The 17,302-nt window shown below is 35.3% G+C and overlaps 1 protein-coding gene across 2 annotated transcripts in view; it reads right to left on the reverse strand.

Annotated features, from left to right (window-relative positions):
• Nucleotides 1-17,302, reverse strand: part of TMPRSS15 (transmembrane serine protease 15) — a 130,669-nt gene that overhangs the window by 41,365 nt on the left and 72,002 nt on the right. For both annotated transcript variants that reach the window (XM_067737288.1, XM_067737287.1), the window contains one exon: nucleotides 15,886-16,026. In XM_067737288.1, the coding sequence (XP_067593389.1) occupies nucleotides 15,886-16,026 (141 nt within the window). The remainder of the gene's footprint in view (nucleotides 1-15,885; nucleotides 16,027-17,302) is intronic.

A 17,302-nucleotide genomic window follows, 5' to 3' on the forward strand; every position in this document is an offset into this window, starting at 1 on the left:
CAGCACAAATACGTGCGGGACTGAAGCCTGGCTGGTGGGGATTATGAGCAAAGCAGGGTTATAAGAGATCACAGGGTAAGTAGTGTACTACCCATGCCTACTGTGCAGTGGTCCTGGGGAGGGGGGAGAGGAACACACCAAAGAACCCACAACTCTGTTCTACAAAAGAGTTAGCATTTGTCCAGGAGCTACTGTTAGCTGAAAGAAAACTACAGTGGTGGAAGATTATCCTTTTCTGCCTCTCTTCCAACACTGGAGCTATGGGAAGATGGAAGGGAAAGAAAGTGGGAAATAAGTTAAAGACAATATTTCCACCTTCTTCTACTTTAAAATATCGGGCCAAGATTTGTGCCTGAGTTGGAAGATTAAAAAAGAAAGAGCTGTGACTTAGATGATATTAAGGTTTTAATGTTGTATTTGACTGTACGTTTTAATACCTAAAAGTGAGGTTTAATTACCCAGTTAAGAAAATTGCATACCTAAAATAACTGGAAAAATGAAGAGATCTGCCTGAAATATCCCAGAATAAAAAGAGAGATTTGGGGCTTCCCTGGTGGCACAGTGGTTGAGAGTCCGCCTACCGATGCAGGAGACACAGCTTCGTTTCCCGGTCCGGGAAGATCCCACATGCCACGGAGCGGCTGGGCCCATGAGCCATGGCCGCTGAGCCTGCGCGTCCGGAGCCTGTGCTCCACAACCGGAGAGGCCACAACAGTGAGAGGCCCGCATACCGCAAAAAAAAAAAAAAAAAAAAAAAAAAAAAAGAGAGAGATTTGAAATAAAGTAAGTAGAGAAAAATAAAGTTTTATCTGTTTATATTCTCATCGGGTCCATTCTTTAAATTGAATGTACAATGTACTATCTGTAATACCCTTATGCCTTGTTTCTTCATTTTATATGCTTAGGACTTGACAAAATGACTGGAACAGAGTAGGAAATCAGTAGATATTTGTTAAGTGTTAAGTGAATTAATTTATGTTAAATGAGTGACATGCCTCAAAAATCAGTATGAACCTTAGTAATAGAGTTGACACAATACAAAGAAATCTTTAAAAGTATGATTTCAAAAAAACATTTAAAAATTAGGCAGTTGATTGGCTGATGTTAACTCTATTGATTTGAAAAATAAAAATTGATTCTGTGAATTATGAAGATAAAATTTACTGATTTGAGTGGTGGTTAAAACATAAGCTCTGGAATCATATGACTGGTTTGATCTGAAGCTTAGCCATTTCCTATTTTTTTTTTAACATCTTTATTGGAGTATAATTGCTTTACAATGCTGTGTTAGTTTCTGCTTTATAACAAAGTGAATCAGCTATACATATATATCCCCATATCTCTTCCCTCTTGCATCTCCCTCCCTTCCACCCTCTCTATCCCACCCCTCTAGGTGGTCACAAAGCACCGAGCTGATCTCCCTGTGATATGCGGCTGCTTCCCACTAGCTATCGGTTTTACATTTGGTAGTGTATATATGTCCATGCCACTCTCTTACTTTGTCCTAGTTTACCCTTCCCCTTCCCTGTGTCCTCAAGTCCATTCTCTAATAGGTCTACATCTTTATTCCCATCCTGCCCCTAGGTTCTTCATGACCTTTTTTTTTTTTTTTTTTTTTTTAGATTCCATATATATGTGTTAGCATACGGTATTTGTTTTTCTCTTTTTGACTTATTTCACTATGTATGACAGACTCTAGGTCCACTAATCTCACTACAAATAACTCAATTTCGTTTCTTTTTATGGCTGAGTAATATTCCATTGTGTTTATGTGCCACATCTTCTTTATCCATTCATCTGTCGATGGACACTTAGGTTGCTTCCATGTCCTGGCTATTGTAAATAGAGTTGCAATGAACATTATGGTACATGACTCTTTTTGAATTATGGTTTTCTCAGGGTATATGCCCAGTAGTAGGATTGCTGGGTCGTATGGTAGTTCTATTTTTAGTTTTTTAAGGAACCTCCATACTGTTCTCCATACTGGCTGTATCAATTTACATTGCCACCAACAGTGCAAGAGGGTTCCCTATTCTCCACACCCTCTCCAGCAGTTATTGTTTGTAGATTTTTTGATGATGGCCATTCTGACTGGTGTGAGGTAATAGCTCATTGTAGTTTTGATTTGCATTTCTCTAATGATTAATGATGTTGAGAATTCTTTCATGTGTTTGTTGGCAATCTGTATATCTTCTTTGGAGAAATGTCTATTCAGGTCTTTTGCCCATTTTTGGATTGGGTTGTTTCTTTTTTTTGATATTGAGCTGCATGAGCTGCTTGTATATTTTGGAGATTAATCCTTTGTCAGTTGCTTCATTTGCAAATACCTTCTCCCATTTTGAGGGTTGTCTTTTCATCTTGTTTATGGTTCCCTTTGCTGTGTAAAAGCTTTTGAGTTTCATTAGGTCCCGTTTGTTTATTTTTGTTTTTATTTCCATTTCTCTAGGAGGTGGGTCAAAAAGGATCTTTCTGTGATTTATGTCATAGAGTGTTCTGCCTATGTTTTCCTCTAAGAGTTTTATAGTGTCTGGCCTTATATTTAGGTCTTTAATCCATTTTGAGTTTATTTTTGTGTATGGTGTTCTAATTTCATTCTTTTACATGTAGCTGTCCAGTTTTTCCAGCACCACTTATTGAAGAGGCTGTCTTTTCTCCATTGTATATTCTTGCCTCCTTTATCAAAAATAAGGTGACCATATGTGTGTGGATTTATCTCTGGGCTTTCTATCCTGTTCCATTGATCTATATTTCTGTTTTTGTGCCAATACCATACTAGCCACCTCCTTTTTATTTATTTTTGACCCTGGGCAAATAAATTAGTCTTTCAGAAACTCAGTTTCCTTCACTGTCAAATAGGATAAATACTACTTATGTCTTAGGTATATCATGAGAGTAAATTTTTATAAAGTTAAATGCATTTAGTATACCAATATGAATACATTGAATGCAGAATAAATTTTATCCTTAACAGCAAAGTATTGATAGTAACATTTAGAAATCATCCTTTTCATTGATATTTTTAAGTTACTATTCTTACTTCTATGTTCTGGTTGTGCGACTTTCCCCTCCAGATAATGCAAGAAATCACACATAATCCTTTCCTCTGGGTATCTCACAACAATAATTGGAGCTATTGGTATAGGTTATTTTAAACTTTGATGAAGTCTATATTTTTTCATTCCAAATTTAAGTTACTTTAATAAAAAATACTTTAAGGAAAGCATGACTGGGCTGGTTGTTTTTACAAATCTTTAACCAATGAGAATAAGTTACATATATCAAGTATAATACTATTAGGGTGGTTCTTGTAAATTTAATTATCAATTTATTTCACAAACACATATTTTTTTTTTTTTTTTTTTTGCAGTACGCGGGCCTCTCACTCTTGTGGCCTCTCCCGTTGCGGAGCACAGGCTCTGGACGCGCAGGCTCAGCAGCCGTGGCTCACGGGCCTAGCTGCTCCACAGCATGTGGGATCTTCTCGCACCAGGGCACAAACCCGTGTCCCCTGCATCGGCAGGTGAACTCTCAACCACTGCGCCACCAGGGAAGCCCCACAAACATATATTTTTAAACCAGGTTAGTGAGATGATAAATGGGCAAAGACAGCTACTTACTCTACAGGCAAGTATTAATGTTCTAACTGAATTTACATTTTAATCTTTCTAGTGTTAATTTTCAGTTAGCAAACAGGAATACTTAAAGCTAGGTACATATGTTTTTGAATTTATATATTCTATTTTAAATCTATACTTAATAAGCATTATATTTATTTAAAAACCTGATGGCCTAATTATGTACCCATAATCAAATATCATAATATACTTATAGAATGTTAGTCACAGCTAGTTATTTTTATATTACCCCATTTCTTTGTTTTCATAGTTTGTTAAAATCATTATGTAAAAATGAGTTTTCAATATCAATAATTTAATAATAGATAATTTATTAATAATTTTACTCTTTTACTAGTATAGCCAGGCTATATTTAATTGGAGAACACATATCCATTGAATGAAAATTTAAATATCTGAATATCTGAATAAAAATATGAATGAAAACATGTATAAATATCTGAAAATTGTAATTTATTTTTGTGCTCTAGCCAAAGCTGTTAAGGTTATACCGTATGAACATAGAAATATTAACCTATTTCTATAAGATGAATATATTGGATGAAAAAATGCTGTATGGAGCAAAACAATCTATTGCTGCTGAACTGAAAAGAATGACAAATTCTGAGGAGAAGTGTGAATAAACTCTTTCAAAATTTCCCTTTACATGCATGAACTGAATTCTGATTCTTTGTAACATATAACAGCTCGGCTTCATTAAGAAGACTTTAATCCAAAAGTTTAACTCTCTGTGGCCTCTTATATCTTATTTCTGATAATTTTATACCCATAGTGAGAGAGAGAGAGAAAAAAATATTACTAAGAACTGAATTTTCCCATCTCCTTTTTATGAAGTCTCCAGTAGCCCTGCCTCATTTAGTCAACATATGCTTGGTTTTAATGGAACTGAATTGATCTCTAAGGCACATGCCACACAATCTGGGGAGGGCTCTAAACCCCTAAATGTAATCAGCTGCCACTTCCACAGTTGCCAGATAAGCACTATTGAATTCCAAATTAAGTTTCTGATATTCAGAAAAGAGCAATGAAGGGAACTTCAGAGGAGAGTGATCTTAATAAATCTATATTTCATATACTCTAGTTTAATGTAAATAAAATGTGAAAACTAAGATAAAGAAAGGAGATGCAAAAATATGTTATATAATTGTTTTATTCATCAACTGAATGCTTTGGAAGGTGTCCCTAAAATATCTCAGAAGATAAATGAAGCACATACATGCTGCAAATTTATGATATTCCTTTGATCCCTTTTTCCTAAAATGACCAGCAAAGCAGAGCACCAATATAAACAGATATGTGTGCCTAATGTCTCTTTCCACTACCAGTGTGATTATCTGCCACTGCCAATTCCCTGTTTCTATAATTGCTTTTCAGCCTTTTGGTGTAAAAATCTCTCTGGGAGAAGATTATGCTGATGATGACTCAATCCCTCCATTTTCTACTCTCCAGCAGCATCTGTCCTGTGGCCAAGAGGGATATGAAACCACATTCCCAGCATATTAAGCACACAGTGATGGTCATGGAAGACTCCATTTTAGCTTCAATTTCTCTAAATGATTTATTACCTAAATAACATAATCATAGTAACTGAAATCTAGTGAAAGGGTAAACAAATATAAGCAACACCTATGCCATAAATCTCCAATCTATTTTTTGTTGGAAGCCATAGATTACGTTCTTTTGGCTTTTATCTTGAAGGGAAATTTATTGTACTATTTTTCAAAATCCTAATGTATTTATCTTATTATAAGACTCTAATAAAAGCTAGTAACTGTAATATTTTTAATAGAAGAGATGTTGCTGCCTTTCTTTTCCCAACCTATTCTCTTTCCACTTCTTTCCTCCCTTTTCCCTTACAATTTAAAATATGGCTTTAAAGACCTACTATTTCTCTAAAATTTCAAGATGCTTTCACTTTTGCAGATGGCGGAATGCTCAATAATTATTTCAGTTGTTTGGATTTGTAAATAAATTCACTCCCTTATTGGTTAGAGCTATTAGTTTTCTTATCTCATTAGTTCAGTTGGTTTTACTATTCATCTTCATTTCTTTAAAAATATAGTACTTCTCAGCCAAAGACCAATATCATATGATATTGCTTATATGTGGAATCTAAAAACATGATACATAAGTTTATTCTTTTTGGTGCGATGGTGAATGGGATTGTTTTCTTAACTTCTCTTTCTGATCTTTTGGTGTTAATGTATAGGAATGCAAAGGATTTCTGTGTGTTAATTTTGTATCCTGCAACTTTACCAAATTCATCCATGAGCTCCAGTAGTTTTCTGATGGCAACTTTAGAATTTTCTATGTAACTAACAGAACATTGTAAATCATCCTTACTTCAATAAAAATTTAAAAAAAATTAAAAAATGATACAAATGAAATTATTTACAAAACAGAAAGAGACTCACAGACATAGAAAACAAACTTATGTTTACCAAAGGGGGAAGGGGGTTGGGGGGAGGGATAAATTAGGAGGTTGGGATTAACATATACACACTACTATATGTAAAATATATAGATAACAAACAAGGACCTACTGTATAGCACAGGGAACTATACTCAATATTTTGTAATAACCTATAAGGAAAAATAATCTGAAAAGAAATATATATATATATATATATATATATGTATATAGTATATATAACTGAATCGTTGTGCTGTACACCTGAAGCTAACACAGTATAATAAATCAACTATACTTCAATAAAAAGAAGAAAGTGAAAAAAAAAGTTTATGTTTGCAGTTCATGTTAATTTGGTGAATAGATATGGTACAATATTAAACAGCTAATAATTAATTAGAGTTGCAGTTAATATAATGTGCTACAAGTTCTTAGTTTATTCTGTGTTTTTATACTTACTAGAAATAAATGTTGAAAAATAAATTTTATTGTAATAACAAATAAATAAATATAATAAATTTAAAAAATATATAGTATTTCTCAAAAGTTCCTTTCATGACATCCTTGGAAAAAAGTTTGGAGGCTCACCCCTCCAAGAGAATAACTATTACGTATTTTCTTGCTCTATTTTAAAATACTTTATAGAACTGAGCACTTAATTCTATAGCATTCAAATACAAGTGATATTGATGTCTATACATTTTTTATTGCAGAAGTTTCTCCTCAAAAATTTAGAAATGTCACTCTGTTGTTTTAAAATATTCACCATAAAATGACTAAAATATAAAGCTGAACTGATTTTTGACATCTTTGAAAAATGATTCTGTTTATTCTCCTTAAAAAATTTGCTGACTCTGATGGGAAGCAGCCACATAGCACAGGGAGATCAGCTCGGTGCTTTGTGACCGCCTGGAGGGGTGGGATAGGGAGGGTGAGAGGGAGGGAGATGCAAGATGGAAGAGATATGGGAACATATGTATATGTATAACGGATTCACTTTGTTATAAAGCAGAAACTAACACACCATTGTAAAGCAATTATACTCTAATAAAGATGTGAAAAAAAATTTGCTGAAAAATTTTCCTCTTGAAATTAAAAATTTTAAACAGGAAATGTTACAACACAGATTTCTGCTTATAAATTTTTTACAGTAAGCAATAAGACTTCATGATTTTTCAGTCACTTTAATCAGATCTAGAAAGTATATCGTTTTTTTCCCATTACACCTTTCAGTGTTAGTTTTAACTGGTTCTATTATTTTCAACTTGTGGGTTGGTCTTTTTCCTGTTTGCCCATCACAGACTCCCACATTTTTCCATCTCTTTACCTATTGTTTTTGCTTACTTGATCATGCTTTTGTGCTGCACTTTTGTGACAATGTGGTATTTTGGTGCCAGGGTTTTTGAATAGGTGTGCAAAATAAACTGTGCAGTTCACACCATTAACAAAAACTTCTGATCAAGTCAGAAATAATAATCTGGTTGTGGTAGAGTTTCAACGAGAAATTCCTCTGCCCAAAGGTGGCCATAGGGATAGAATAGTGACAATTCATAATGGTAGTCTGAAAATTGTCTTGATTAATATTTTCCAAGGCAGTGATTTACTTCTCCTCTAAGTTAATTTCTGATTTTTATACATTATATCTCTCTCTATGTCTATATATCTTATATATTATATTTATACATAATGTATAATATATAATTTATACATTATATATTTATACACATAACTATATTTTCATGTCAATATATTTTCTTTTTTGATATTTTGAAAAATAATTTTAAGTATAATTTAAAAATAAATAATACCATTTATAAATTAAAATAATTATAAATCATATCACTTTCTATATTTTTCTCATTTTTCATGTACTCTATTTTAAGATAAATTCCAATTTTCTGTTGATCTAAAAGTCTTTATTGCTTTCCTTTGGTGTTGTATGTTCTTTCATAGTCCTTAATATTTTTGTTTGTTTACTTCCTTAGTTGAACTTTTGTTTATATACTTCATTAATTGATTTTTTTGTTTACTTCACTAATGGATTTTTTGATTGATTCATGTCAACATTGCTTATAAATCATAAGTAGCTGCTTCTAAAACATCACAAAATTCTTCTGAGGAACAGGATAGTTGGCTGGGCTACAACTTACTCTCACCTAAGTAGCTTGGGTAGTAACAATTGTTATGACTTATTTTCAGGGCCAGAGGGTATATAAGCTACAGGTCAATTTTCATATTTGTAGTAATGCTGAAAGCATACAACTTTCTGGCATGGAGTCTAAGTTTTAGGCCAGTTGTAAGTAGAGGAGCAGAGATTTGTACAGATGATTCTAGGATCAGATAATAGGCCAGATGATGAACAATGCTCCAACACTACCTCTTTTCTAGACATTTTAATTAAAGACAAACTGACCACAATCTCTTATGGAAGGGAAGGATAGAGGTAGGAAGGAATGTGTATTCTGTTTTTCTGACATATTTGCATCTAGAGAGAACTACTAAGTTGTGGGACAGAAGTATTTAAAAAAATCATAGTACAAGGGGAGAAGCAAGCTATAAAAATTCTCTATAGACTGTTGAATGCAGAGTTATATTTTACATATATGAATGAAAATATTGATATCTATATCTACATCTACATATATATCTATATATCTCCATGATACAGAAGGTTCTTATTAGTTATCAATTTTATACATATTATTGTATATATTTCAATCCCAATCTCCCAATTCATCCACCCCTACCACCACCCCTGTTTTCCCGCCTTGGTGTCCATACGTTAGTTCTCTACATCTGTGTCTCTCTTTCTGCCTTGCAAACTAGTCATCAGTACAATTATTCTGGATTCCACACATATGTGTTAGCATATGATATTTGTTTTTCTCTTTCTGACTTACCTCACTCTGTATGACAGTCTCTAGGTCCATCCACATCTCCACAAAAGACCCAATTTTGTTCCTTTTTATGGCTGACTAATATTCCATTGTGTATATGTACCACAGCTTCTTTAACCATTCATCTGTCCATGGACACTCAGGTTGCTTCCATGTCCTGGCTATTGTAAATCGTGCTGTAATGAATATTGTGGTACGTGTGTGTGCTGAATTATGATTTTCTCTGGGTATATGCCCAGTAGTGGGATTGCAGGGTCATATGGTAATTCTATTTTTAGTTTTTTAAGGAACCTCCATATTGTTCTCAATAGTGGCTGAATCAACTTACATTCCCACCAACAGTGCAAGAGGGTTCCCTTTTCTCCACACCCTCTCCAGCATTTGCTGTTTGTAGATTTCCTGATGATGCCCATTCTAACTGGTGTGAGGTAATACCTCATTGTAGTTTTGATTTGCATTTCTCTAATAATTAGTGATGTTGAGCAGCTTTTCATGTGACCCTTGGCCATCTGTATGTCTTCTTTGGAGAAATGTCTATTTAGGTCTTCTGCCCATTTTCTAATTGGGTTGCTTGTTTTTTTAATATTGAGCTGCATGAGCTGTTTAGATATTTTGGAGATTAGTCCTTTGTCTATTGATTTGTTTGCAAGTATTTTCTTCCATTCTGAGTGTTGTCTTTTTGTCTTGTTTATGGTTTCCTTTGCTGTGCAAAAGCTTTGACGTTTCATTAGGTCCATTTGTTTATTTTTGTTTTTATTTCCCTTACTCTAGGAGGTGGATCAAAAAGGATCTTGCTGTGATTTATGTCATAGAGTGTTCTTCCTATGTTTTCCTCTAAGAGCTTTATAGTTTATGGCATTACATTTAGGTCTTTAATCCATTTTGAGTTTATTTTTGTGTATGGTGTTAGGGAGTGTTGTAATTTCATTCTTTTACATGTAGCTGTCCAGTTTTCCCCGCACCACTTAATTTTTAATTTTTATTTTATACTTTTTTAACATCTTTATTGGAGTATAATTGCTTTACAATGGTGGTTGGTTTCTGCTTTATAACAAAGTAAATCAGCTATACATATAGATATATCCTCATATCTCTTCCCTCTTGCATTTCCCTCCCTCCCACCCTCCCTATCTCACCCCTCTAGGTGGTCACAAACACTGAGCTGATCTCCGTGTGCTATGCAGCTGCTTCCCACTAGCTATCAGTTTTACATTTGGTAGTCCAGCACCACTTATTGAAGAGACTGTCTTTTCTTCATTGTATATCCTTGCCTCCTTTATCATAGATTAGTTAACCATAGGTGTGTGGATTTATCTCTGGGCTTTCTATCCTGTTCCATTGATCTATATTTCTGTTTTTGTGCCAGTACCATATTGTCTTGATTACTGTAGCTTTGCAGATAGTCTGAAGTCAGGAAGTCTGATTCCTCCAGCTCTATTCTTTTCCCTCAAGATTGCTTTTGTTATTTGGGGTCTTTTGTGTCTCCACACAAATTTTAAGATATTTTGTTCTAGTTGGGTGAAAAATGCCATTGGTAATTTTGTAGGGATTGTGTTGAACCTGTAGATCACTTTGGTTAGTATAGTCATTTTCACAATATTTATTCTTCCAATCCAAGAACATGATATATCTCTACATCTGTTTGTATCATCTTTGTTGTTGTTGGGTTTTTTTTTTTTTTTTTTTTTTTTTTGCGGTACGTGGGTGTCTCACTGTTGTGGCCTCTCCCGTTGCGGAGCACAGGCTCCGGACGCGCAGGCTCAGCAGCCATGGCTCACGGGCCCAGCCGCTCCGCGGCATGTGGGATCCTCCCGGACCGGGGCACGAACCCATGTCCTCTGCATCGGCAGGCGGACTCTCAACCACTGTGCCACCAGGGAAGCCCCTGTTTGTATCATCTTTGATTTCTTTTATCAGTGTCTTATAGTTTTCTGAGTACAGGCCTTTTACCTCTTTAGGTAGGTTTATTCTTAAGTATTTTATTCTTTTTCTTGCAATGGTGAATGGGATTGTTTCCTTAATTTCTCTCTCGGATATTTCATTGTTAGTGTATAGGAATGCAAGAGATTTCTGTGCATTAATTTTGTATCCTGCAACTTTACCAAATTCATTGATTAGCTCTAGTAGTTTTCTGGTGGCATCATTAGGATTTTTTCTGTATAGTATCATGTCATCTGCAAACAGTGACAGCTTTACTTCTTCTTTTCTAATTTGTATTCTTTTAATTTCTTTTTCTTCTCTGGTTGCCATGGCCAGGACTTCCAAAACTATGTTGAATAACAGTGGCAAGAGTGGGCATTGTTGTCATGTCCCTGATCTTAGAGGAAATGCTTTCAGTTTTTCACCATTGAGAATGATGTTTGCTGTGGGTTTGTTGTATTTGGCCTTTATTATGTTGAGGTAGGTTTCCTCTATGCCCACTTTCTGAAGAGTTTTTAATCATAAATGGTGTTGAATTTTGTCAAAAGCTTTTTCTGCATCTATTGATATGATCATGTGGTTTTTATCCTTCAGTTTGTTAATATGGTGTACCACATTGAGTGATTTGCATATATTGAAGAATCCTTGCATCTCTGGGATAAATCCCACTTGATCATGGTGTATGATCCTTTTAATGTGTTGTTGGATTCTGTTTGCTAACATTTTGTTGAGGATTTTTGCATCTATATTCATCAGTGATATTGGTCTGTACTTTTCTTTTTGTAGTATCTTTGTTTTTGGTATCAGGGTGATGGTGGCCTCGTAGAATGAGTTTGGGAGTGTTCCTTCTTCTGCAATTTTTTGGGAGAGTTTGAGAAGGATGCATGTTAGCTCTTCTCTAAATGTTTGATAGAATTCACCTGTGAAGCCATTTGGTCCTGTACTTTTGTTTGTTGGAAGACTTTTAATTACAGTGTCAATTTCATTACTCCTTATTGGTCTGTTCAGAAATTCTATTTTGTCTTGGTTTAGTCTTGGAAGGTTATACCTTTATAAGAATTTGTCCATTTCTTCCAGGTTGTCCATTTTATTGGGATAGAGTTGCTTGTAGTCGTCTCTTATGATTCTTTTTATTTCTGTGGTATCCATTTTTTCTCCTTTTTCATTTCTAATTTTATTGATTTGAGTCATCTCCATCTTTTTCTTGATGAGTCTGGCTAAAGGTTTATCCATTTTGTTTATCTTCTCAAAGAACCTGCTTTTAGCTTTATTGATCTTTGCTATTGTTTTCTATGTTTCTCTTTCATTTATTTCTGCTCTTATCTTTATAATTTCTTTCCTTCTACTAACTTTGGGTTTTGTTTGTTCTTCTTTCTCTAGTTCCTTTAGGTGTAAGGTTAGATTGTTTATTTGTGATTTTTTTTTTTTTTTTTTGTCTTTTGAGGTAAGATTGTATTGCTGTAAACATCCCTCTTAAAACTGCTTTTGCTGCATCCCATAGGTTTTGGATCGCCATATTTTCCTTGTCATTTGTCTCGAGGTATTTTTTTATTTCCTCTTTGATTTCTTCAGTGATCTCTTGGTTATTTAGTAACGTATTGTTTAGCCTCCATGTGTTTGTGTTTTTTATGTTTTTCTCCCTGTAACTGATTTATAATTTCATAACATTGGGGTCCAAAAAGATGCTTGATATGATTTCAATTTTCTTAAATTTACTAAGGCTTGATGTGACCCAAGATGTGATCTACCCTGTACAATGTTCTATGTGCACTTGAGAAGAAAGTTTATTCTGTTGTTTTTGGAGGTAATGTCCTATAAATATCAGTTAAATCTATCTGGTCTGTTGTATCATTTAAAGCTTGTGTTTTCTTATTAATTTTCTGTCTGGATGATCTGTCCATTGGTGTAAGTGAGGTGTTAAAATCCCCCACTATTATTGTGTTACTGTTGATTTCCTCTTTTATAGCTGTTAACATTTACCTTATGTATTGAGGTGCTCCTATGTTAAGTGCATAAATATTTATAATGTTATGTCTTCTTCTTGGATTGATCCCTTGTTCATTATGTAGTGTCTTTCCTTGTCTCTTGTAACATTCTTTATTTTAAAGTCTATTTTATCTGATATGAATATTGCTACTCCAGCTTTCTTTTGATTTCCATTTGCATGGAATATCATTTTCCATCCCCCCACTTTCAGTCTGTATGTGTCCCTAGGTCTGAAGTGGGTCTCTTGTAGACAGCATATATACAGTCTTGTTTTTGTATCCATTCAGTGAGCCTGTGTCTTTTGGTTGGAGCATTTAATCCATTCACATTTAAGGTAATTATCGATATGTATGTTCCTATTACCATTTTCTTAATTGTTTTGGGTTTGTTTTTCTAGGTCCTTTTGTTCTCTTGTGTTTCCCACTTAGAGAAGTTCCTTTAGCATTTGTTGTAGAGCTGGTTTGGTGCTGCTGAATTCTCTTAGCTTTTGCTTGTCTGTAAAGCTTTTGAAGTCTCCATCAAATCTGAATGAGATCCTTGCTGGGTAGAGTAATCTTGGTTATAGGTTCTTCCCTTTCATCACTTTAAATATATAGTGCCACTTGTAGTTTTTCTGCTGAGAAATCAGCTGTTAACCTTATGGGAGTTTCCTTGTATGTTATTGGTCATTTTTCCCTTGTTGTTTTTAATAATTTTTCTTTGTCTTTAATATTTGCCCTGAATTGATACAGCCACTATGGAGGACAGTATGGAGGTTGCTTAAAACACTACAAATAGAACTACCATATGACCCAGCAATCCCACTACTGGGCATATACCTTGAGAAAACCATAATTCAAAAAGAGTCATGTACCAAAATGTTCATTGCAGCTCTATTTACAATAGCCAGGAGATGGAAAAAACCTAAGTGTCTATCATCAGATGAATGGATAAAGAAGATGTAACACATATATACAATGGAATACTACTCAGCCATAGAAAGAAATGAAACTGAGCTATTTGTAGTAAGGTGGATGGACCTAGAGTCTGTCATACAGAGTTAAGTAAGTCAGAAAGAGAAAGACAAATACTGTATGCTAACACATATATATGGAATTTAAGAAAAAAAAATATCATGAAGAACGTAGGAGTAAGACAGGAATAAAGACACAGACCTACTAGAGAATGGACTTGAGGATATGGGGAGGGGGAAGGGTAAGCTGTGACAAAGCGAGAGAGTGGCATACACTACCAAACGTAAAATAGATAGCTAGTGGGAAGCAACTACATAGCACAGGGAGATCAGCTCTGTGCTTTGTGACCACCTAGAGGGGTGGGATAGGGAGCGTGGGAGGGCGGGAGACGCAAGAGGGAAGAGATATGGGAACATATGTATATGTATAACTGATTCACTTTGTTATAAAGCAGAAACTAACACACCATTGTAAAGCAATTATACTCCAATAAAGATGTAAAAAAAAAAAATTGCCAATTCAATTACTATGTGTCTCGGTGTGTTTCTCCTTGAGTTTATCCTGCCTGGGACTCTCTGTGCTTCCTGGACTTGGGTGGCTATTTCCTTTTGCATGTTAGGAATGTTTTCAACTATAATCTCTTCAAATATTTTCTCAGGTCCTTTCTCTGGCTCTTCTCCTTCTGGGACCCCTGTAATGTGAATGTTGTTGCGTTTTATTTTGTCCCAGAGGTCTTTAAGGCTGTCTTCATTTCTTTTCATTCTTTTTTCTTTATTTTGTTTCACGGCAGTGAATTCCACCATTCTGTCTTCCAGGTCACTTATCTGTTCTTCTGACTCAGTTATTCTGCTATTGATTCCTTCTTGTGTATTTTTCATTTCAGCTATTGTATTGCTCATCTCTGTTTGTTTATTCTTTAATTCATCTATGTCTTTATTAAACATTTCTTTCATCTTCTTGATTTTTGCCTCCATTCTTTTTCCGAGGTCCTGGATCATCTTTACTATCATTATTCTGAATTCTTTTTCTGGAAGGTTGCCTATCTCCACTTCATTTACTTGTTTTTCTCTGTTTTATCTTGTTCCTTCTTCTGGTAAATAGTCCTGTGCCTTTTACTTTTGTCTATCTTTCTGTGAATGTGGTTTTTGTTCCACAGGCTGCAGGATTATGGTTCTTCTTGCTTCTGTTGTCTGCCCGCTGGTGGATGATGCTATCTAAGGGGCTTGTTCAGTCTTCCTAATGGGAAGGACTGGTGGTGTGTAGAGCTGGCTGTTGCTCTGGTGAGCAGAGCTCAGTAAAACTTTAATCTCCTTGTCTTTTGATGGGTGGGTCTGAGTTTCCTCCCTGTTGGTTGTTTGGCCTGAGGTGACCCAGCACTGGAGGCTACAGGCCCTTTAGTGGGGCTAATGGTTGACTCCAGGAGGGCTCATGCCAAGGAGTACTTCCCAGAACTACTGCTGCCAGGGTCCTTGTCCCCATGGTGAGCCACAGCCACCCGCTATCTCTTCAGGAGACCCTCCAACACTAGTAGGTAGGTCTGGTTCATTCTCTTATGGGGTCATTTCTCCTTCCCCTTGGGTCCTGATGCATACACTACTTTGTGTGTGTCCTCCAAGAGTGGAGTCTCTGTTTACCTCAGTCCTGTTGAAGTCCTGCAATCAAATTCTGCTAGCCTTCAAGTCTGATTCTCTGGGATTTCCTCCTCCCATTGCCAGACCCCCAGATTGGGAAGCCTGACAAAGGCTCAGAGCCATCATTCCAGTGGGTGGACTCCTGTGGTATAATTGTTCTCCAGTTTGTGAGTCACCCACCCAGCAGTTATGGGATTTGATTTTGTGATTGCACCCCTCCTACTGTCTCATTGCGGCTTCTCCTTTGTCTTTAGATGTGGGGTATCTTTTTTAGTGAGTTCCAGTGTCTTCCTGTTAGTGACTGTTCAGCAGTTAGCTGTGAAGGTGCTCTTGCAAGAGGGAGTGAGCGCACGTCCTTCTACTCCGCCATCTTGAACAAATCTTCCCTCTTGTATGTTTCTACTGTTTTGCTCCAAAAGTTACAAGGCAGCATGTAATCCCGAGTGCACTTACCTGGAATCCCCAAGTGATAGCCAGTAGTGAAATTTGCTTTAAATCCCCCTTTTGCCATCACATCATCAGTGATAAAAAGCACAGTCATTCTGTTGGTGGTTGAGAACACATCCTTTACTGGACCAGGCCCTGTGTACACAGCTGCTCAAAAAAAAAAAAAAAAAAAAATTAGTGAGATGATCCTTTGACTCTAGAAGGAATATACCCTTTTTCTCAGTTCTGTCTCCCAGAGGTATGAAACATGCAGCCTGGCTTGCTCAGGAAGCACCACATGTAAGTAAATGCATACATTCTCTTACATTTTAGGCACTGCTTCTAGGAAAGCCAACTTCTCTACTGATCTTTTCCAGTATTACTTAAGGTTTCTGCAGCTCTATAATTTAATGATGAATTACTCATAATATTGTCTGGCTTTGCATCACTACTATTTAAAGCTCATGTTATCACAGAAAAATAATTGTTTGCCTGTTTTTAAAGACCCTTATAAAATAACAGAGCTTATAGTCTCCCTTAATAATTTTTTGTCTAAATTTATTTTATATTTTTTATAAATTGAATCACTAACCTAATCTGAAAGATGAATTAATTAGAGACTGATAATATAAACCTAAATGATGGTTTTCAATTTTTTCCCTCTAATCCCTGGGCTTTGAGGGTTTCATAAACAATAAAATATTCTTTATTAAAAACTAAAGGCTTCAGTTAGTTTAAAAATACATTCATCTTATTAAATATTTTATATATTGGAATACTTGAAAGTGATTCTGTATCAAAAGAACTTCTCACCTACATATTTGAAAAGGATGATTCTGAGATCCTTTTGGAATTCGTATTTACTTTTCCGTGATTGATGGAAATACTAAGAGGTGAAATGATAAAAATTGATTTTTCTTAGATCATGAGAACACTGAAGTTTTTATTAGAAAGACAGAGTAAACTGAAAATGGAAAAACTACTCAAAATGTGTTTATAACTGTATTGAAAATCAAATTTGAAGTTCCTCAGTTCTTGCTAGCACAAGGCTCCTCACCTCACCGAGACTTTCATTGTTATTTGTTCTGTGTGTGACTCTCAAAATCCTCTCCCAGGAAACTTGTACTTTAGAACTTTGTGGGATTTTTCTGAAGAGCCTACATAATGGTGACTGATTAGTATGGCTGGGGAACCCTCTCCACCACTCTGCTCCTTCATTGCTATAGAGCATGCCCTCTGGAGTCTTCATCCACTGGCTGCAGTGTTCATGTGATTGTATAGCTATCTGACTGGATTTTATAGGAAATAATTAATACAGGTCTAAAGTACAGTTAGATAAAATACTTTTACTTGTAAAGTGTGCTGTTTCTGCATTCCAGTTGACATTTCATGTATTTTCATAGTTCAGTGCGTGACTTATCAAGAGACACTTCTTTCTTAAAAA

Source organism: Pseudorca crassidens, chromosome 5 (assembly GCF_039906515.1).
Source record: "Pseudorca crassidens isolate mPseCra1 chromosome 5, mPseCra1.hap1, whole genome shotgun sequence".
In the NCBI taxonomy this organism is placed as follows: Eukaryota; Metazoa; Chordata; class Mammalia; order Artiodactyla; family Delphinidae; genus Pseudorca; species Pseudorca crassidens.